This window comes from Bombus pyrosoma, linkage group LG2 (genome assembly GCF_014825855.1).
Source record: "Bombus pyrosoma isolate SC7728 linkage group LG2, ASM1482585v1, whole genome shotgun sequence".
In the NCBI taxonomy this organism is placed as follows: domain Eukaryota; kingdom Metazoa; phylum Arthropoda; class Insecta; order Hymenoptera; family Apidae; genus Bombus; species Bombus pyrosoma.
In genome coordinates, this window is record NC_057771.1 from 5,317,453 (window position 1) to 5,340,240 (window position 22,788).

At 40.7% G+C, this 22,788-nt stretch overlaps 1 protein-coding gene across 5 annotated transcripts in view; it reads left to right on the forward strand.

Annotated features, from left to right (window-relative positions):
• The window catches only part of LOC122577867 (neuronal acetylcholine receptor subunit alpha-7), a 260,880-nt gene that overhangs the window by 169,624 nt on the left and 68,468 nt on the right, over positions 1 to 22,788 (forward strand). For 3 of the 5 annotated variants that reach the window (XM_043749579.1, XM_043749581.1, XM_043749577.1), the window contains exons 8-9: positions 3,262 to 3,456; positions 19,771 to 19,857. In XM_043749579.1, coding sequence (XP_043605514.1) covers positions 3,262 to 3,456; positions 19,771 to 19,857 — 282 coding nt within the window. The remainder of the gene's footprint in view (positions 1 to 3,261; positions 3,457 to 19,770; positions 19,858 to 22,788) is intronic. The other 2 variants (XM_043749578.1, XM_043749580.1) reach the window with 1 other exon arrangement.

The window sequence follows — 22,788 nt, forward strand, 5'->3', positions numbered from 1 at the left end:
GATGTAGCGATCGAACGAGCATATCTAATCGCTTTACGAGTCTTCGATTTCGCGCTACCATGCCCGACTCGCTTGCTCCTCGCGGCTTGACGGTATTCCTCTTTCCCTCTGAGGACGGTGATCGGTATGAGCTTCCGTTATCTTTTTCGTTATCTTCTCGAGGCTACTTTGGCGGCGTTGTTCGAATTTCGTTCACGTACGACGATTTTGTCGATGCTGGCGCGAGCTTCGCGTATGAAAACGCGAGGCGAAGAATGTGAAATGCGACCGATGAATAATGGAGAGTGGCGGAGAGAATCTTAGCGGATGCGACTGGGCGAAATTGCATTAATAAATTTAGCTTTCCTCGCGATTCAGCGACACAAACTCGGTTCGAGAGCCTGTAACCCGAATACTTTGCTCTTTTACGGTTGCTAGCTTATACAGGGAATTTTCAGCGGTGGTATTTGCCTCGAGAAACACGCTAAGGTGATTCGTTGAGAGTCGAGGTAGTTTCGAAGATGGGGGGTTTATTGTTGAACGCGTACAACGTAGGGCGACCTGATATACATAGGTGTCGAGGCGCGTAAAACTACGTGCATAATATTCTACCTGATGGCATACAAATGCTAGCACAAACCAAAAGGGGACGATCCTGCATGGACGAATAACCCGAAACGATTCCTTGGGAATTTTGAGAACGTTGTTATTGAAAACGTTATGCCACATTTTTCACTTACTGCTCCGCGTAGAATTAGCGCAACTTTTGTGACGCTTGCGGCAAGTTGTAGCAAATAAGTTCATCCGAATTCCATTAAGAAGCGAGCTCCGCTCGCTCGTAAAAATCTAGTTCAACCCGATACCAATTCCACGCGCCAACGAAGGGCACTCGACTTTTGGCCGAAAACTTTTTTCTTAAGAATTCCTCGTTCGCTCGCTTCGCTCGTGTGTGAGATTGGTATCGGGATTGGACTAGATTTTTACGAGCGAGTCTTTCTTTACTATACAAAAATAAGTAAATCCTGTAGATCTACAAATCAGTTTTTGTTAATAATTTTTGAAAAAATAACGCACTACGGTTAGAACCTTCCGAAGTTTACTCAGATGTGTCCGCATATCATACAAGGTCCTGGCCATATTTGTCAAGATCAAAGCAACTGGGACTGGATCTCCTTTTGTCAACATTTGCCAAACAAGATTGCAATTCCAACGTATGAAACAATTTATCCTAAAGGTTAATTCCTTTTTTCTTTTTAATCCCCAAACTCCTTTAACTCGCGTACAAAAAGGCACAGAACAATAGGAGGCAAAGTTAAACATTATGCATTATGTTATTCATTCTAAAAAAGCACGAAGAGGAAAAAGATGACTACTGTATATTTCGAATAAAACTGCGAGCAATAAAAGTCACCCATGACTCGTACAGAGACGCGCGGTCATCGAGGTCATTAAAATTGCATATTTCCACAATAAGGTGTACCTTTTACAATGTTTGCAATTAGGGCAAACGCATCGCGTGGGAAATTAACGTCATCCGGGTGCAAATGTCTGGCAGAGGAATTCCTACGGCGCGGCAACTAGCGAACAAGCCGCCAGTTAGAATTTTCTTACCGATTCAATGTAATTAAGGTAATTAAAAACCATCGACTTCCTCGCGCTGCAGAATTTTTAAGTGCCCTTTTCCCATTGTTTTGTTTTTCACGATATCGGTGTATCCTTATCAGCTGTATTACGTCGATGGACGTTAAAATTTTTCACGAAACGGCGAGAAATTATGCGTCGAAATGTTAAGACGGGATACACAGACACTAGATCGGTGTATGTGAGATTAGTTTCTTTGAAATTTAAATTTCACTGGCTATTACTTACCAACCATTAAATTTTTTCCAGACACCAATTATCGACCACATTGCAGAAGAAACTTGCCACAAATTGCGCGTATTTGCGTGCGTATTACAAAATTTGTAATAAAAATACGAAAACCTCGTTACGGTCACCACGAATAATCAAAATATTCAAATAATCAAAATGTCACGATTAGGCATTGATGGAACGAAACGTTGGAGGCGATCGACGAAGGGAGAGGGTCGCGTTTATAACGACAGCGTACGATTTCAAACGGACATAGCCGGCTAATAAAGTCAGTTAAACGGAAATCACGAGGTAACCTGCTCGTGTTTCCGCGGTTACTTCTACTATGACTAAGCTTGGCTACCTTGACGATGCATGCTGCGCCCCGTAATTTGGAATTAGTCTGAGAGTTCGTGTCATGCTCGCGATGTACGTTGCTGGCGAAATTAGCGAACCGTGTAACCAGTGGCAGAGCCAGTTTGATCAAAATTACAGGTTGGAAGCCACTAACGGTATTCGCCGATTTCTACTTTCCGCTCGGAGATGAGCTGTATCATTGCGGTGTTCATAAACGTATATTTGGTATTTTATTTGAGCCGAACGATTGTTTATCGATTTAACGGCAGGTTTGCGTCGAATATGCAAATAAAGATCACGAGTTGTAGGATATACCGAAACCTGTGAGCAGATCTCTCTTTTGAGCCGAAAATTTTAACAATTTCTCGACAGCACGCTTTCGGTTTTGCGGGAATAATTGAATCTCGTCGAGCGAATGAAGAGCGTTTTAGAAAGGTTTTTGATGGACGTGGCTGAATTTCTTTTAAGAGCGTCTGCGTCGAGCGAAAGAAGCAGGAAAATAGGAAAAGAGGAAAGATAAAGAGATAAGTGGTTAGAAAGGATTAATCGATCAGAGTCAGAGTTCAGAATCAGAAGTCTGAAGCTAGCCAAGTTGAAAATAGAGAATACGGAGAAGAGGAAAAGGGGCGGAGAAAGCGGATGAAAGATGAAGAACGAGAGAAAAGAGCTTGTGTTATAAACACGAAGTTACTGCAGATATCGATCTTGATAACGTACGTGTCTCGATAAAAATCAAATATAATCGTTCTAGAAGCGATTCGCAGAAAATTTATATCGACTTTCTGTGCTTCTTCCGAGGCCGAGGAAGCCCGCGTCCCCATTTAAGGAAACATTTAACGCGATCATCGTATTCACGGCATAAACGGCTACTTAAACTCGTATCGAAACTTACAAATTACACCGTCGCGTGAAACGATAGCTAAACTCACTTTCGCGCACGATCAAAAGCAATTAAGCTTTACAACAATGCCGGCAGCAATGATTTGAATTTCCGCGTTGTCGAAACGAGTATTATTCCTCTTGGTATCGACGAGTATCAGTTTCGTAACATGTTTCGATGCGCTTTCGTTGCAGGAATGCCGGGCAAGAAGAACACGATAACGTACCAATGCTGTCCGGAGCCTTACGTCGACGTCACCTTCACCATACAGATCCGCAGAAGGACTCTGTACTATTTTTTCAACCTGATCGTGCCGTGCGTGCTGATATCGAGCATGGCCCTCTTGGGCTTCACCCTGCCGCCAGATTCCGGGGAGAAACTCACCTTAGGTAACGTAACTCGTAGCATGCCTTGCCTGCCAGTATTACACCAGCCAGACAATATACACCTTGTTCTTTTTCGTTTCTATTCTTCCGTTCGTTCTTTATACTGTCTCTTTTTCTACCTGTCTATCTCTCTTTGTATATGTATGTATGTACACATACACTTGGAGTCTTGCGACTGTTTGATTGATTTAGTCGGATTATGTTTCTACGATATATACCACGTTGACCACATATCGCCACTGAACGCTGACTATCCCGCGTTTCTTTCGTTTCGGACGACGAAAAAAGGAAGCGAGACACGGCGCGGACGAGCGATGCACCTGGCCTCGTTCGTTCTGAATTCTTGCTATCGTATAACAGCGACATAAAGTGCGAGCGAGAATCGATGTTTTACATTTGCACGTTGTGGAGCAAAGAGCCAGGCGCTGCTAGAACACGATCGAAACTGCAAGAATCATGGACTATGTGAAGTATAAGGTTGCAAAATCTTGCTGCTACGTTATCCCTAGGAAATCTCAACGACGTCGCATCGTTCGTTTGCGCCGGGTTAAAGATCGAGATCGACCACTGATCTTCGATCTCGCAGACAGCCGGACGACATTGCGAATACAACACGTCGGACGACATTTTCGACGTTTTACGGTTCCTCTGGTTATAACGTAAAACTCGGATTTTCCACGATTCCTCCTTGTCTAGAATCGACGAAAGTGACGTTCAGGTTATAGAGAAACTTGGAAAGTTTCGTTCGCCAACTTCCAGATCGCGCGACGAAGCTGCAACGTGACGAGACTTTTTAATCTCGAAGAGGGAAATCGTTCTTAATATTGAAACATTTGGATCTTTGCTTTCCCCCGATTCCATGGAAGATCTGAATCGGCCACTCGAATTCGCGCTTACTTTCCGTAACATCTGCTTCGTTTCATCAATCTCCGTTCCGATGCAACCGCTCTGGTATCGAGCTTCTTCGATCTTCCACCCCGTTTGATTAACGTTTCGATTTAATTGCTTTTGTTTGCAGAGTGAACGAAAATTACGACGGCTTCTTGCCGATTATGGATGAATATTACTTCGTATTATAGGGTGGTTTATCGTGGTATAGTAGTAGTTTATAATGGTCGTTCAGGTTTCAAATTTACTCTTGTAGATTTATTCCAGGATACCTCGTGTATTAAATGCAACTCGAACATCAAATTTAAGGGGAATTTAATGGGATGCTATAGTCTTAAATATGCCGATAAATTCGATCAAAGTATTCATCGAAATCCATCCAATATTTCACGTGTATTACCGTCATAATGGTTTATTTTTAATAAATGCCTACTAACGAGGGAAATTGCAGAATCTGAAAATTCAGAAAGTTTAATACTTTGGGTGCGTTGATCTGTTTTTTTTTTTTTTTTTTAATTCTCTACACTCTCTTGTAGTTATAAAAAAAAAAAGACACGCAACTCCTCCTCAAGTTTCTTTTTTCGATATTTCTCATTATTTTCGAGATGATCCGAGGAAAAAGAAAATTCTACATGTTTTCCAAGATACGATTTCGCTCTCTAAATTCGCATTGTAGTACCAACGAGAAGTACGTATACGTTGCGGATGATTCAAAGTTTTCTCTTGTACGACAAATACTAAATATATAAGGGTGTAGCGTATTGCAACTAGAATTTGTCAAATTTGCATCGCAAATTTGTATTCCGTATATTCAGTTTCCGGGGTACGAAATTTAATGTTTAATTTCCACGGGCCGAATTACACGTGTAATTCGATGCATATTTTCTCATTTACAAGTATCTGGAACGCTTTTAATACGTTCATTATACATTTAGGAAAAAGAGGAATGGGAAATTCAAAAAATTTGACGATATTTCCTTTAAATCGATGATCGATAACGTGTCTGTGTTTTATAGTGGTTTCAAAATCAATAATGCAGTAATTCTTGATAATTAATGCAAATGAGAACGTACAGTTAATACCAATCTACACATATTACCGAGTTCTATAGTAGTAATTTGTTAGAGAAGTATCGTTATATTTCTGATTACGGAATCGATAAGAATAAAACACAGGATAAGTAAAAGGAAATTACTAATTTGTGTACAAATTATTAAAAAACTAATCACTGTTGAAAAAATTATAATCTTTAAATTGCGAATTCGATCGTTCTCGTAATTCAAAAATTTCCAACCTTTTTGTAAAATTGTAACGCAGTTGCAAGTTTAGCTCATTTAGCTCTTCTCGTTTGACGATCCAACGTCGAGGATAAATATCGAAGGAAAGCCGAAACGTGTACAACGATGAATATGCAGCAAATATTTTTGACAATTCCTGACAACAATTTTTCACTGGATCGATAACTAGCTTATCGACTATTGTTTTTCCTGCTAATTCTATTCCTACGAACCACGTGTTTCGTATTCTTTCGACGTCAGTGACAGAGATAGGTTCCCTCGTAAAATGGCAATATCTATGAAGGGACCGTGTTCCGTCGGTATTTTCGTTTGCCATACGGTTGCCATACGGTTGCCAGTCGAGCATGTTCCCGTCGGGAACGTCGCCTGATCTCAATTTTGGATACGGTGCATCTCGCGAATTACAGCGGGGAAAATCTGCACAATACTCCGTGCATTATGCACGCGTCTACGCTGAAGTTCGCCACGGTCTATCTATGCTTGATGAGGCTGCAACTGTTGACTTTGAAATACGTCTTCTGGGATGGTCGGCTGGCTCTGTGGTCGCAGACTTATAGTTAACTATTAGGTAACCCAGAAATAAATTACAGTTTTCCGGCACAAAGTTCTATCAACTGTGTCGAGAAACGAATTTCTTTAATCCTGTTTCCTGACGAATCTTTATTTCTTACAGAATCTTCGTTGAAAACAGATAATCAGGTTTGAGATTTCTTATCGTGGATAAAACTATCGTTCGGTGTCATTCTTCCTTAGAATTTACGCTAGCTCTTTATAGACGCCATTCGTGCGTTCCCGTGTAAGAAATAAGAAATTGCCTGAAGACTTTGAGAAGTGTAGTGTCTGTAAAAGGAAGCTACAAATGTTCTTTGCACCTGTGCATCCGCGTAAACGCAAACATAAAAGAATATGAAGGAAAGCTGCAGTTGAAAATATTACGTCTTTCTTTATTATCATAGTTTCGCTTGAGTAGTTCATTCGAGCAACCATTCAAACAGTACGCTACGTTCTAGATAATACGATAACGTGCTTAGTGACTGCGAAACAGATTGAAGTGGAAAATATCGTAGAATAAAAGCTAGCACGGGGAGGCAACAATTAACGCTTGTTAATTAAAAATAATTAAAGAAAAGAAAAAAAACTGAAACAATTCTTCGCGCGAAGTTGATTTCCTTTCCAAACTCGCTGATAATGGTACTTTTATCGAGTCGTCTCGATGCTTCGTTTAATGCATAAATCACTCGATACAATGGCGATACGCGTGATAAACTTTCGACCTGTCGTGTTAGTTTGCCGAAACATGTCGAGCATCGAAGTGGTCTAACAAGAATAATCGTCACATTTTATCGTCCACCTTTTCGATAGAACGCGTAATTGAGAGGTCGAACGACGTCTGCCAGTGCATCCAGTGAAAATAAAAAACGATCCGTTAGAGATATCGATTTCAAACAACAGTTTCATAACTATATGCACCAAATAAAATTCTACGCTCGTTTCGCCTACACGTTGTGCTCGTTTTTTTCCAGCCGTCGAATTAATTCTTAATTCCTTAATATTGACGCGCGACAACTTTCGGTGCTTCTGCCTTTTCGAATGGAGCGAAACACTTTTCACGTGAAATAATCCGATGCTCGTGGTTCCGATATTTAGATTTACGGCGAGAGACGTTGCGTATGGACTTGAACACGTTTTCTTGTTTATCGTACTTTACACGCGAGTCTTACTGCGATCTGCCAAATGATCGATTGTCAAATTGCCAGTGAGATCGTTAAAAGTAGCTTGAAGAAGAAAAAAGTGTTCGGGTTTCGAGTACGTGAGCTTTGGTATCGATTTGTGGAATGAAAAGAAGCATACAAAGAGGACTTTGAAAGTTTTAATATAAAATACTAATGTACTTGCGAGAAAAGGCATCCTTGTCCAAGTGTGTATGATGAAACAGGATACGGAAACGATAAAGGGATCGAGATCACGCTGTTAAATAGACAATCCTCTTTTCCGAAATGCGTAACGCTTATAAAGTGTAAAAAAAAAAAAGAAAGAAAAAACTGAAAGTTGCATATGCTGCAAAGTATCGGAAAAATAATTTGTCTGTTCCAAAAACGCTTGAGCCGAGACAATCGTTTGAAATACGCTTGAAACAGTCATCGACAAACCATTTGCGTAAAGCAAGAAGAATCGTTTAGAACCCATACTGCGAACAAGATTAGCTTCTTGCGCGCGTAACGATATAAATGCGAGGATGAAGCGTTCTGAGAATGAGGTTTCGAACAGAAGGCGGGGAAATTCAATTTTCATTGGACGCGTCGCAGGCAACGACAGGACAAGATCGATGTTGGCAGGGATTCGGACTCTCGTCGACGTTATTCCCCGTACACAATTGCTGCTATGCACACAAGCCCGTGTATACACACAAATACGAACGTGGTCTGCATGCCGCGTGTCCCGTGAGCCTAGACCGGTATATAATTTTCCGAACATCGTCCGTTCTGGGAAAACACCGTGAAAATGCTTCGTCTCCGGTCCACGATCCCATTTGGGGACGCACGTGCCGACGGACACGCCGTTTCTGCGGTGACGTGATTTTTATTCGATCGAGATCGAGCCACAGGCGTTTCACAGAGTTTCAAACAGCGCAGTTATTAGAGGCGGCGTGTTTTCAATAAAATTTCGACGCGTCGACGAACAGTTGGTAAATTAGTTGCGGGCATAGAAGCAGTTTGCGATAGTGTAGCAAAAAAGTTGTAAAGCGTGGAATTTTAAGGAAAATTCAAGGGTTCGATGCATTTTTCGTCGAAATTCAGATGTTAATGTACGTTCGAGAAAAAGAGGCGAGCCTTCTACAATTTCCTTTTCTCTTCCTATGAAAATGAAGCTGCCTGTACCTTCGGCGATGTAGCGTTCGTTATAATTTTCGCGCAAGAAAGGCATTAGGCTTAGGAATTGTCTGATTCTTGCATTAATTTAGTTCTGCGAATGCCCATCGGAAACGATAAAACAGTATTCGAACAATTTTTTTTAAAAACAATGTTGTTGGTTTAAGTAAAGGACAGTTCTATATTTCGAAACAGGTATCGTTTATCTTTTCGTAGCGAAGGTTTCCCTGGGACCGATATGTGTTCGCAGAATGCCTCAGGATCGGTTTAACAGAGTTTCCACTTTTGAAAACAATGAACCAGCATTTCCTCGTTCTTCTCGACAACTGTATTGCGAACTGCTTGCTACGAAGGAAGCGACATTTCACGATGTAATGACCCTGATCGAACGATATTACGAAAACATGCCGAAATAATAGCCAAAAGATGGAAATACGATTGAATAATAGCAGTAGCAACAGCATTTTTGTAAAATATTCCTATAACCGTAACTGTCTTCGTATTTCTAATATTCAAAGTATCAACTAAAATGATTTGTTCGCAAAAATATATCTTTCTTTCAACTAAACCTATAGAAAACATCAGATTAATCGAATTTGATGCAAGAACCAGACGGCTGCAAGATTTATTTATCGCTATGTATAAGTACCAAAAATTGAAGATTTTTCCTACGAAGTAGAATGCATTTAAGAAGAAGGTCACGATTGATACATTGGCAAGAAGAAATATTTTAGGCAGTTTTCTTTTTATTTCGTGTTATATTAGTAAAATTACAGCTGCATGATTCTTGCATCCAAAGCATCAACTGGACGTACAAATTTTAGCCGTTCGCGTTTAATGACGAAAAACGAACGTGAAACGCCTAGTTATCAGGGGCGTAGCTTTCATCTGTAAATACTGATGCGAAATATCCCAAATGCCTGTAATTCGTCGAATTTCCCAAACATGTTGATAATATCAAGTTATTCGAGATATTGCACCGGCGCGCATCTACTCTTACCTAATACCAGTACTATAGACCATTGGTCGAAGGAGGACGAGAGAGAGTGTAATATCATAGAAATTCCATTCCATCCGAGTTTCATCATCGCCGTTAGCCCAGGTAGACTCGATGTAAAACGAATTCCGTTCGAACCCGGTTCAGAAATAAGATTCTCCTTAGAAATTCCGATTAGTCGGTCTGTGCATGCATCGAGATGCTGGGAAGGCGATGTTACAATCCTCTAATTTCTTGTCAATTTCCGCGATACGATTGGACGAGGTAAAGAACGTGACCTGACGCCAGCTATGAAACGTATTGCAGTCGAACGTCTGTCTAATTCCGATATTGGTCTGTGCGATTCTACATCGGAAAATTCTTAAGCGAAACTTCGTGTCTCGGAACTTTGGACTGTGGATCGGGAACTCTGGATCGCGTCCATAGAATTTATTAATTGCCTGCTGTGGAACGATGAAACGAAATTTTAATCCGCTAACTTTGAGTTTCGTAGTTAAACAGTTTCGAAACATGGCAGCGCAGGATGCGCGACTGATAGTGCAAGTGTAAGGACGCGATGCAGTAGATACGAATACGGAAAGCGACGATTGAATCGCGCAAGAGCTTGGCCATAAAGTTCCGGAAAGTAGCATAAGGAACCAGGTAAAGATAAGAAGCAACTTGAACGATTAAACTGATTTTCTGATAAATTTTCAGCGTCCTAACTTTCTTACCAGCGGCAAAGATTCTCGTAATTAAATCGTAAACTTGCCCCACAGGAGATAAAAATTGTACAAGGTTTTTGCTATTCGCGAGCTTTCAAAGATGTCCTTTGCGTGTATGAATAAAAACACGAACCACGTAATATTTAACAGTGACACAATGAAAGTGTAAAGAGTAATTAAAAAGAAAGTAGGTGAACGAGATATTTTCCAAATTTCATAGCGTGCTATTTGTTATTTATTATATTCGCTGCTGCTTATAAGGATGCCATTATTTGGTTGGATCTTTTATAAACTCGACACGCCATTCGATTTACGAACAAATGATTAAAATAAGCATTTTACGGGAATTAAGTTCGTCAATGGCATATTAAAGGCTTCGTAATTATTCCAGATCTTTCAGTAATAAGTAACCGATTAACCGATTCGTCTTTGCGGCGAGTGGTAATAAAATTAATCGAAACTCGATTTATCGCTACAAAGAAGCTGGAGGATTGGAAAACTATCGACGAAGAAAACTCACTTTATTACACTCCTAACAAGTGTTCCCATCACGCGTGAAGCATATTTTCGTTTAATTTTTCAATTCGATCAATCACGCGCACGAAATTCGTTGCGAGGCAAAAATGTAATCGACCAAACTTAATAGAAAACGCGTCCCAACTGATTCGAGGCTGAAACCGATTAATCTTCGCGACTAGCTTATTTCACTGTGATCGCGAACGAACGAGACGAGGGAACTGCGACAAGGAAAAACAAGAGTAGAAGAAAATCGAACGGTCTCCGGTTGCAGGCACTTCCTAAATCTGACACGGACAATAAATCCAGCCCCTTGCAGTGCCGTCTTGATTTATTAAAGAACGTTTTTCCCTCTACCTATGTACGTGTAATTCTGGAAAAAGAAGGGACGACAAAAAAAGAAGCCGACGCGTAGAAAGTGGCCTGAAAGCTTTTCGCCACAGAGAGGAACAAAACGCGAAACGTTGCATAATCAAATCCCTTTGAGAACGCGAGGAATGCGTTGGTGTGTGCCCGTGACACGGGCCGTGTCTGTGATTTCAGAGCCGCGTGGATGTTCGCTCGTTGGCAAAGAACAAGGTATATAGAGTCGGGAAATGGTGGGAACGGCGCAATTAAAACATAACTGCGGCTCGTTTGACAGACTATGTATGTCAGAACTGCGCTCTCTGGGACGAAGGTGGCACTTATTAAAAATTGCCTCCGTCTAGCGTAATTTCAACGAAACGCGAATGTGTCTTCGAGACTCCGGAAGAGTGTGCCACGACTCGTTTGACCTTTTCTTTATTTTTGACCCAATGTCTTCTTTGTTATATGGTTGAACACGAAAGAAGAAAGTATAACGCGTCTTGCGCGGAAAGATTTAAAACTATTTTACAAACGTGAGAATTAACGGTAGCCACCGTCAGATTCACGCATTGAATAACAGAATACCGAAAATCGCATAAGTTTTGTTCGAGCACTGCCAACTTTCTGTATCTGGAATCGCGATTCTGTACGAAGTGGAAGCTCATTAAGAATTCGAGGAACGAACGCGACTCGCTTTTTGAAGCCTCCTTTCACAGAGGAAAGACTTCTCCGTGTTGCACGTCTTCGACTGATACGCTTGATTGTGCCCAATTATTATATATCGACGTATAGCAGCCCAATTTCCGTCACAAGTGCAGCGGAAGCTCGTGGCAATCCTTTTCGAGGTAGCTCGAAGAAAACGTCGAGCTTTGAACACTTTCTCGAAGAGAAAAGCACAAAAAGAACGTCAATTACGCGAAGAACCCATAATTTCGCGCTAACATATTTCCTCTTTAGTCTTTAAATTCTATAGCGTTTCACGTTCCAAATATTTCTATCAAGGGCTTACTTTCCTTAAAATTACCACGATGAATTTATCGATTACGAAACAGAGTAAGAATTTATTTTCCGTAAATAAATTATATGGCTCCCTTATCGCGTTGCGTATAAATTTTCGTCTCTGATAGCCTGAAAATCGATGTTAAATCCTTGTAGAGGGAGAAGATAATACGTAATAGTAGAGAAGAAAAAAGGAAGAGGAATGGAAACACTCGGTTGTTTCGCACCTCGTTAACTTTCTCCAACTTCTATCTTGAAACGTTCTATCTGAACATAGCTGATGGGTCTCTTTGAAAGTCTCAAATCCGAACCTAGTGCCCATTCACATTCGGCAAGTAATTACGAGTTAGTCTCGCGAGGAAACGGAAGAAGAATTGCCGCAGGAAATCTGAATAAGAAAGATCGAATCTCGCGGTATCTGCGCCTGGCGCTCGCCTCGTTTTCCCGTTTCCCTGTCATTGTTATCGGACCATCGCTTCTTTGTCCTTCCGCCAACGCGTTCTCCGTCATTGTTGTCGCTTTCCCGCGGCATCTCACTCATCCGTCGGTCGGTTTAAGCCCGAAACCCGAACAGACTGTTCGACGAAACGAGAAACGCCGGTTCTCCCACGGAAACTTGACGAATACCGGCGGTGCTATTTCTTGTCGACGTTAAACAGGTTTGGTAATTGTTTTACGGGATTGCGAGAAAAGCGATTTGATCTAAGCTAGCTACGGATGAAAACAAAGTTAAGACAAACAAGGCTTTTCGAGCTAACTCAAATAGAATTAACGTTCACGTTGTCTCCCAGCGCAACACGCCTCTCACAGCTTCGTTCATCCCTAATGAAGGGTTTCCCTTTGTCCGATATTTAGTTATGTTTGTGGTGTTTGAACGTTATATTTGATACTTTTCTTTTACCGGTGCGAGAAACGGAAAGTCTCGTTTTCATCTTTAATGAAACGAAGAAAACGAAGTTTTTGATTCGTGACATTTTTCCTGTTAAATAGCGTAATTTTATTAGATATAGTACACCGTAAAAGTTCCATATCGCCGATAAATTACGTCTGACACAACTCGTTCCTATCGTTACCTACCTGTACGAAGAAATCTACCCAGTAAAATATTTCCAACTGTTTAAGAATTCTCAGATATCGTGCGAAACTGTTCGAATCTATAAATTTGTACGACGTTGCAAATGCAGCAGCTTGGATTCCTTCCACTTGCCGAAAGTTTCGAGTTGAGAAAAAGTTTTAGGGATAATATTTTGACAGAAGTCAATTTATCAGAACGCGCCATCCTTCATTCTTAACCCGTTTTCTTTCTCGGACTTCGGGTTGCTTTTGTTCCGTAATTAATCATCGAGCAAGTTCGGTCTCTCGTGCGCAAGCTTTCTTTCTAGTTTAACGCCGACTGAAACTTTCCTAGACGAGATAGGTCAGGGAGCACGGTCGAGTTCAGTCGAAACGTGTTACAGTCTCGGAAAGGTCGATATTATGTACTCAGAATTTTAACAGCTGCAGCGAATCGTCTGAAATTCCATCGACGATACTCTGCGCTATTTCGACGACAAAATCAGCGCGCGATATCTTTGAAGCAGTATATTTCGCGTTAATTACCATTCATTATGGTAAACAACGACGCGTTATTTATTTTCCATATTCTATCGCAAGCAATATTTAAGAACGAGAGGAACACGAATAATCTGTATATCGTTTGTAAAATCGATTTTATGCGAAGATTACAGAGGAAAAGCGGGATAAGTCGCATTTCCTATTTTTGCAGAGAAGCGGCTTTAAATTCAGTAAAACGCCAGTCAACGTTGCCAAAATTATCTGTATGTTTGATCTTGTAGCTAAACATACGCCGTTTAAAATTTCTTTCAAAATTTTAAAAATATCGCTCGCAATATCGTTGTTGAAGTATTGCTTGTTTTAACGGTTCTAGCTTTGGCTTCTACGAACCATGAAGCTACTCGATAGAAAAAAAAAATAGCAGGGCAGACGAGGCATATACGATTCGATAAAATGCTACTTCTATGGGAATACATTGTCCTATCATGCTTTTTTAAATTTCGCGAGGAACTCTTAACGCGCAGCCTATCGAAAGTAATTAGGAGCAGGTGGCCGAATATTGTTGAGCAAGCATACTATAAAAAGCGTTATCATCGTTGATCCAAGTAAATACACAACGAAAATCATTATAGAAACCGATGGTGAAAGGTGTCGTATTATCTGGCGCTAATCGAAGAGCATATTTTAATAAATATCAGCGAAGAAAACTGGAGGCGGCGTCCAAGCTTTTCCTTCGCGGGCAACAATTTCCATCCTAGTGAAGAGCTTATTATCACGGGCAAAAATGTAGCTCTTTAGGCACTCTTAGGCATTATTGCGACGTCTATGAATGAAATTTCCATAATATTATGCCGCTGTAAATTCCGAGCGGGCCAGCCACCGGCATCGTGAATTTCATTTACCGGATAAATACGGAGCGAATGCATGCGCAAGGACTGGCGTTAAGGCCGAGCAAAGTGACACCACCCTCTTCGTGGAAAGTGCATTTGATTGAACATTAGCATGACAAAGGGTTGGGACGAGGCCCGCGAACAAGCATCCACTACGTTCCGGATCGGCTGAGAGTATATCGCCTCTCACCTTGCCACGATTTTCACGTCACGAGCCACGATTGTTTGAAACGTTTACGTTCGAACGTTCGAGGATGCTCGGATGAAACGGAACAAATTCTACTCTCTCGAGGAAATCGTACGCGGATAAATTGTGTCTGATGGCGCGGTGTTTTAACAGCTTGCGTTGAAAATTCGATTTTCGTATCTTGAACATTTTTTTCGTATTGGTATCCGTTACATCTCTTATATCGATGATGATCTATTGAAAGAACAGTAGTCGTTTGGAGCTCGAGAAACCAAGAAACGTGGCTGTTCGTGTCGCTTCAACCGAAGAGAACTAATGGATTTTGATCAGAAGAACGAAGTGGTTATACCGCAGAATTATTATCTCGTGCGATCTAGTTTAGAAATATCGATTAAGACACGAAATCGTTTTTCACAACGAAGCTTCGTTCACGCTGATGCCACGTCTAAGCCTTCGATGGAAGACATGGTAGATCTTCCAACGAAGATCTATCGAAAGTCTAAGAAAAATACAACCGAGCATTTCTCTGTGTTAGAGCGCGTCTCAACGTGCTCGAACATACTGTCGCGGTAAATAAAGAAACGTTATTAAAGACACGATAAAATATTTAAAAACGATACGTTCGTTCGGAAGTTGTGTATTAATTCGAACGATCCATAAACGAAATTTCGAGATACTACATAACGTTATGAAATTGGTTGTCTTAAATGATTTATTCCGCATATGCTTGTTCAAAGCCATCTCTACTTGAATGAATTCCGATGTACGAAATTCATTCGAATTCTCTCGATTTCCTGTACTCTACGTATAACGAATTCTGTAAACCCAGACGAAACATATATGTATATATTTCAGTTACATAACGGGAGAAAGCTTCGGCAAACTTTGAGAAACTTTGAAATTAACAACAGTCCCTCAACCTTGTACAATATGTATTATAACAGCCAGGTCCTTTGACTAACGTGATTTATGTTTGATCGTTTTCACGTTCCTTTGAAAGTTTTGTGAAGCTCTGACTAGCAACAACGTTACAAACTTTCTGTTTTAAAGGAAGGAACTATAGCGATTACTAAAACTGCACGATTGAATAACACGTACTTGCTGAAACCGGATAAAACACTAAATGACGATGGGAGAGGCAAAGCCAGTTTCTGCGATTGTTTAATTAATTTAGATCTCTGCCTCTCAAATATCGAACACTGTCAACGCGAAAGTTTTGGAAACGCGTGCACAAAGACCTACGACAGCGTATGTTCTGTGTCGTACCACGTTTCGCGCAATTCCTAGCACCGGTTGTTTCCAAGTTGGTGTAACTAGCGATCTCGCAGCGATTCGTAAATGATCCGTACAAACGATGTGATTTATCGGCAAAGCACACGGCGATGGTTGGCGACCATTCGACCAAGAAAACAGCGAACGTTTCTCTCCTGGCAAATCCGTATACTCGAGATGCAAATCCCTTCTACGAACGAATGTATGCTTTCTACGCCGGAATTAATCGAAAGATTAATGTCACGCGACGAGAACAACGAATTTTCTTGCAACGAGCAAAGTAACGTATCGCCCTGAATTTCGATAAATCCCCTTTATGGATATTCAATATCTTTCACAAGCTTCTGTATAAAGAACGTTTATCAATTCTTTTTGTCGAACTTTCATTCGACATTTACTTTTCATATTTTCTTTAAGAAGCAATTTTTTTAGCAAAATTATTTCTTCCGCTTGATTTCTGATATATTTTTGAAATAAATTCGTACAAATTCTCCAAGATACTTGCAAGATAGAGTTGTTTCTAAAGTAAAATCAATAAAATGATTGGAATCGTTCGCAATTTCAAATTGTTCTTTTTCATCTTCGATTGAAAACGAAATTTACCGGAGGTCGAGCCAATAGGCTCAGCATGAAAAAGCTAAATTTGCAATATGTACGTGGCAGCTGAAACTCCTATGAATCAGCTTTGCATATTAATCGAATGCGCATCGGCACGCGTATTGTATAGCCACGAAGCCTGTCGAACGGACGCTCCAGTCTAATCGCAAGGAACTAATTACGCTTTCCACGGTCCCTGATCCCATTCTCGACTTCCTGACCAACAAATTTCGATGTTATTGGCGGTTTGCCACCTGCAACCGATGCATCTTAAAGCCGTTTCCGCTGCGCGATTTCGTCGAGACGTGATCCCGAATTCTTTCGCGCATCGTGTCGGATACTCTCTGCGAAGATACTCCGCGAGATACTCGCGAAAAGAATCGTGATCGAAATTCCAGGAGGAATCCCTGTCGGACGAATTAAAGCTTTTTCTGTTCGATAAAGTGGAAAGTTAAGGTTGCAGTGGCGAAGTATCGGCAAAGTTTCGACTATTTTGCTCGCAGTTAATCGTCTACTGCGCTACATGTATAGCAAGTAATGGGAAAAAGTATGTTTGAGAATTCTGATAACACTGTCTTTGCTCAAAGTGGGATGTAGCTGAGAGGCTGAAACTCATCTGGAAATTTATTCGTGTTTCGTATATTGTAGACACCTAATGTATTTGTATAAATGAAAATCTACGAATTAAGAAACGAAATTTTAACTTTGTTCAAGTAAAGGTACAATTTCGAGGAGAAAGCTCGTCGTGCGCAGACACAGCGAAAACCGGAAACAAATCGACGATGTGAAGCACGCATCCGATCAAAATATTGTAACCGCAACGCGTTAATCCGTCTTCTAAATTCTCCATTATGCAAACTATGGAAATTTACGTAGTCTCCTGTGTTCGATAACCGCCGTATTTGTTGAACGTGAACAGGCAACTAATGTTTATCTTGGACCATGTAAATTCTCTGATAATGGACGTGATCTAACGATGATCTACCATATAAACGTCATTCATGTTCGGTCAAACTCGTTCACGCAGAAGAGTGATCCTGAAAAGTGTAATAAGTTTCTATAGCGATGTGATCGTATAGTGCATTTGCCTATATTTTACAATCTCTCTGTTCAAGCGATAAATCAAGGCTCGACGAATCAACGATTCGTCAAATTAGCAAATCTACATCAAGCTGAAATTGTTGAAGTTATTTTACGAGTAACATAAGCTATAAAAGGAAGTACGGCGAAGATATTTGATCCACGATTAACCCTTTGCACTCCTATGTCGAGTGCGACTCGACGTCAGTTTTTATCTGAGGAGCTCCTTTGTCGAACTCCACTCGACGTTCTTTCAGTTCCACCTTTTTTGTGAAACGTGCGAAAGAGAACCAGGATTGCATCCTGGAAATTGTTTCAAGATATACCATACACTGAAAAATTAGAAAATACAACGACAGCGTGAATAAAACTGATATTTAAGTAAATTTCTTTCTTCCTTTATTTGTTTAAACTGTCTTGTTAATTTCAAAGTAAATTTCAAATAGAACGTTTAAAACGAAATTGAAATAAAGTTCCGAGTGCAAAGTGTTGACACAATGAAATCTTCGTTCTTGATTTCTTCTGTCCACAAAACGAGCTTAAATTAACGACAAACGCCTAGATGGACGCGAATTATCGAGACGCTGCCGTAAATGACGCTAGTTAACGCGTAATAATGCAATTCCAAACACATTATCCACACCGCATAAAGTTATTAACGATTGAGCTGACTCGGTGTTCGCAGTATGGGAACGAGTTACGCAGCCCGGAATACTCGCTCACACGTGGGATTATGATCACGCAATCGCATAAGCTAGCTACGGAAATTACGGATACGCGCCCTTCGGCGCACCGATATGCTCCATCTTGTGTGGTTTATAATAAAGCACGCGTCACGCGTCAATTTCATGCCGCCTAACTATCGGGCATAGCAGGCGTATCGTAATAAAGTCCCAAATAGAGGAATTTTCGCGGAGGTGATTTTTCACGTGAACAGCGTCACAGCCCTACGTGAACCAAGATATCGGTCGATGCCTCTTCACGATGGCTTAATTTATAGCCTCGCCATATCTGTATTGTGCCTCCATCGGCGTTATAATCGCTGGAAGAAATATAGCAAGTGGAAAAATAAAGTTTTAAATTGAAGAGTGAAATAACGGCATTGATTAATGCAATGATACTCTGAAACGCGTACAGCGTTCTACCTTTTTCAGCGACGCGGCAATTTTGATTGATTATATTTTTTGTTTCGGTACGAAAGAGGATTTTTGACATATATCTGTGAAATATATCTACAGAAAAACCTGCTAACTATTCTAAAAGTATAATAAACCTTGCAAAATATCGTGGAATATGAGTTTTCCACCGCCAAGAAAAGTTAAATTGTCTCGACGTTTAGACTACAGCGTATAATCGATCTCTTCGATCGTTTCCGTAACGCGGACAAACTACAACGCGGCTATCCATCATCAAACTTACGTTCCACCGGCAACGTTACGCAATCGTTAAATGTTTCCGTCTGTCGATTCTCCTGCCTTGCGCTGGATCATTGAAATTCCATGTGGAAAATCGCGCAAAACGCGAACATGAAGTGCCACAAGCTGGACCGGTAATAGAGAAAAATGGTAGTTTGAATTTTATTTACCGCAAAATCTTCTATCGCTTCTATCAACCCGAAAAAAGAATAAAAGAATAAAAGAATCGTATAGTTTCCTAAATCGATTCGAAGCGGACGTATCTTCCTCCAAAGTCTAACAGCAACGTCCAACTTCCATCGTCAAAATTCAAGGATTCGACTCGGTAAACAAGCGGAATTCTCGCGTCCGGCAAACTCAACAGACTCGAGTATTCGTCGAAGCGCACCGATACGCGATACTCGTGCTCGCGCGTTGGAACGTTTTCGAAAGGTCAGAACGCTTCTCCGATGGATAGCCGAAGGACCGAGAACCGTGAGCTTTCGAAGGCAAGCAACCGAACCGAACGACAATATTATCCAGGAATTTCTGGAAGAGGCGATCGTATCGTCTCGGTGTGTTCGTTGCACGACCTGGTTGCCAGGCGTGGCGCACGTGGATTCCTAGATGAAAATCGCAGAAACCCTTTATACAGAAAGAAAAAGAACTCATCTTGATATGTACGTTACGTGTTGTTTCTCTTTTTTTTCCCGACTATCGCAGGAGTGACCATTCTACTGTCGCTGACAGTTTTCCTGAACCTCGTGGCAGAAAGCATGCCGACGACCTCGGACGCTGTCCCTCTAATAGGTACCTATGCTTATCATCACGATAGTTACGCAAGCGTGTGTTTGACAGTTTCTGTTATCTCCATGTTTCCATGTAAATATGTACACGTGCACCGTAATTGTGCCTGTCGTATCGAACCGTTCCTCTTCAGGAAGTAAGACCCGGAAGAAACGCGAGGGGAAAATCGCGTGGAACGGGTAAGAACCTCGAAGGTCGTTCAGACTGAGCGATTTTTGTCATTTTCATTGACCGGCCAATCCTCGAGATCCATTTTCGAGCAGCGAGGAAAGAAGTTCGTCCTTCCGATGGGCGGGCGGCAAAGTGGTTAACATCGTCCGATGAAAATGGTCGAAACGTTCTCTAACATTGGACCCCGTTGAAGGAACTGCAGTCCTGCTGCGGGTGGACGAGATTACACGGTTGCCTTCGACCGAGAAACGGTTTTACTCGCCGCTCTAACGCGCCGTAATAGCGACTGCCCTGCTTGTTCTATGGCTTTTCGTTCTCGGAATAATGTCTGTCGCGTCTTGTTATTTGATGAAAGGGTATTTTAAGGATCACAGTTCCCTGGCAACTTTCATCGAAACTTTACGCTTTGTTTTTCTATTAGGTCGGGCCACGACGTTTAAAAGCGACGCGAAAGCTTGTGGAAATAATCCTCAGACGCTTTGGTATTTTAAAGTTAACGATATTTTACAAAAGCATCTACTTCCAGGAGGACGATGGTTTGTTAATTTTTAGACAGGGTGCGGCGTATTTAAGTTATTCGTTGCGAGAGTTTCCTTTCACTTTCCTCACGCGCAAGATGTAATTTTCAGACAAAAATCTTCAAGCTGGACGTAAATATTTGTTCCCTATTTAATTTCACGATGCGTGATGGCACAAAAATTGAAATATTGAGGTTTCCAAATGACCGAGTTCCGCAGATATCATCAGCAACAGTTGAAACATTAATCAAGCCTGACTCGTCTATATTTTACGCCCTTTTCACCGAGCGATTTCTCAAGCTGTGCGGTAGTAGGTTGCGACAAGATTGCACTTCAGTTGGCGCCAATCTTTAAATTACTCGTCTGCGAATGAAACTCGTCGTCCAATTAAATCATATTTATCAGCGAAATATTATCGCAATTTTCACGATGTCTGACGATCAACGATAGACACGTCTCGTCGTGAATATCCGTTTTAACTTCTTCCCGCACGGTTAACCGCCGCGAAGAATTTCAATTCTTACGAAAGTAGCCAAGCGAAACATCCTGGCTAACCGCGTGTTCCGGACCGCCGAACTTTCTCTACTTTTCCAACTGAAACGGAATAGAAAATCGTGTTATCATCGAAAGATGACCGTCCCACTCGGCTGTGAAACGTTCCGATGATTTCGAATGAAAATAACCGAGCGGGAAGAAAATGCTGAAATCGTGTCGAGCAAAATCGAGAGCGAGTTTTGGTTCTACCTTGAGTTTGTAGAATGACGGAATACCGCAAAGACAAAGACAAACGTTGAAAATATTTCTTAAGTATAAACAAAGAGAGAATGGTTCGTATATGTCGTAAACTAAATATCTGAATAATATTATGAAATGTTGATCAACATTATTGCAAATGACAGTTCGCACGTGATGACGCATCAAAATACATCGTCGAATGTCGCTTAAAGTTATTTGTTTATCCGCTATCAAAATTGACGATGAAATAAAACAAACTTTAAAAGAAACTTCAGATTGAAATTCATCGAAGATGATTTTTATTTATGGTTGAAAATAATAGCGTAGTAAAGTATCGCTTTATCGATATTAATTATTTATAAATTGCTCGGCATTGTTGTCTCTTTCGTAATCAAAATATTTTAATTTCAAAGAAATGATAGATTAGCGCGTATGTAGTTCTCGACCTGGAAATGTCAATAAAATTCAGCGAATACGAGGAATATTTTTCTTGGTCGTGTGTCTGGTTTTTCCTTTTTGATCAATCACCCTCGAAAAATTTTCATAGTGAATTATCGAAGAATACTTTTTCAAAATTTATTTCTCTTCAACCGTATTATAATAATAAATATTTATTATATAAAATATCATACATCATTCTTAAAATATAACTTCTAGTCTATATCGCTATTTAAACAAACAATAGAAACCTACTAATAATATTTAACTTATCGAAGATTCCCCTCAATTTTCGTTCAATTAATCGCGTACCGTTGATCTCGTTCTAAATTTAATTACCAAAAAAAAAACCACACGTCGTCGTGCGATAAATCATGAAATAAAATGGCCTTGCCACATAAACATTTTTCCTCGAAGACAAAATTGCCAGCCTCTGTGTCATCGAGTCGTATCCCGTGCACGAGTCCGTGTACAAGTTTTAAGGGTCATTCAGGTAGTTCGGACGCGTCGTTTCGGAAGTTGTAACGCGTTTACGTCAAACAACTTTCCTCTCGTTGCTCGGTGCAAATCCTTTTTGCGGCCAGTCGGACACCGGCAATGTCTCGGACTGTTTTCTCCAACAGACAAGCACATGCACACACCGATTAGACAACGCGTGCGAACAACCGACACGAAACGTTTTTCGACCGTTTAATGCTTAATCTATTCGCGATGAAAACTGTATACATCAAATTTTCCTGGAGAACGCGCTAACGAAAGGGACGCTTGGTTCGCGTATTTTTATTTAAAGACAAAGTAACTTTTTTCGGATGGTTTCGCTTTATGAATAGACAGGTAAAAAGTGCAATTGAAAAATACCTGCAAACACTTAATAAAATAGTCGAAAGCCTTTCTGATTACACGAATAATAATGACTATTTTTCTTGAAAGAAATATAATCCGAAAAGCATTATATTTTCTCAGCTTTTAATTTCTTGGTCGGATATATCAAACGAAAGCATTGTCGTAAATTTCAGAACGAAAAGCGGAACAAGCAGGGAAATGTTGAAACAAAAATACGATCGTATGATTT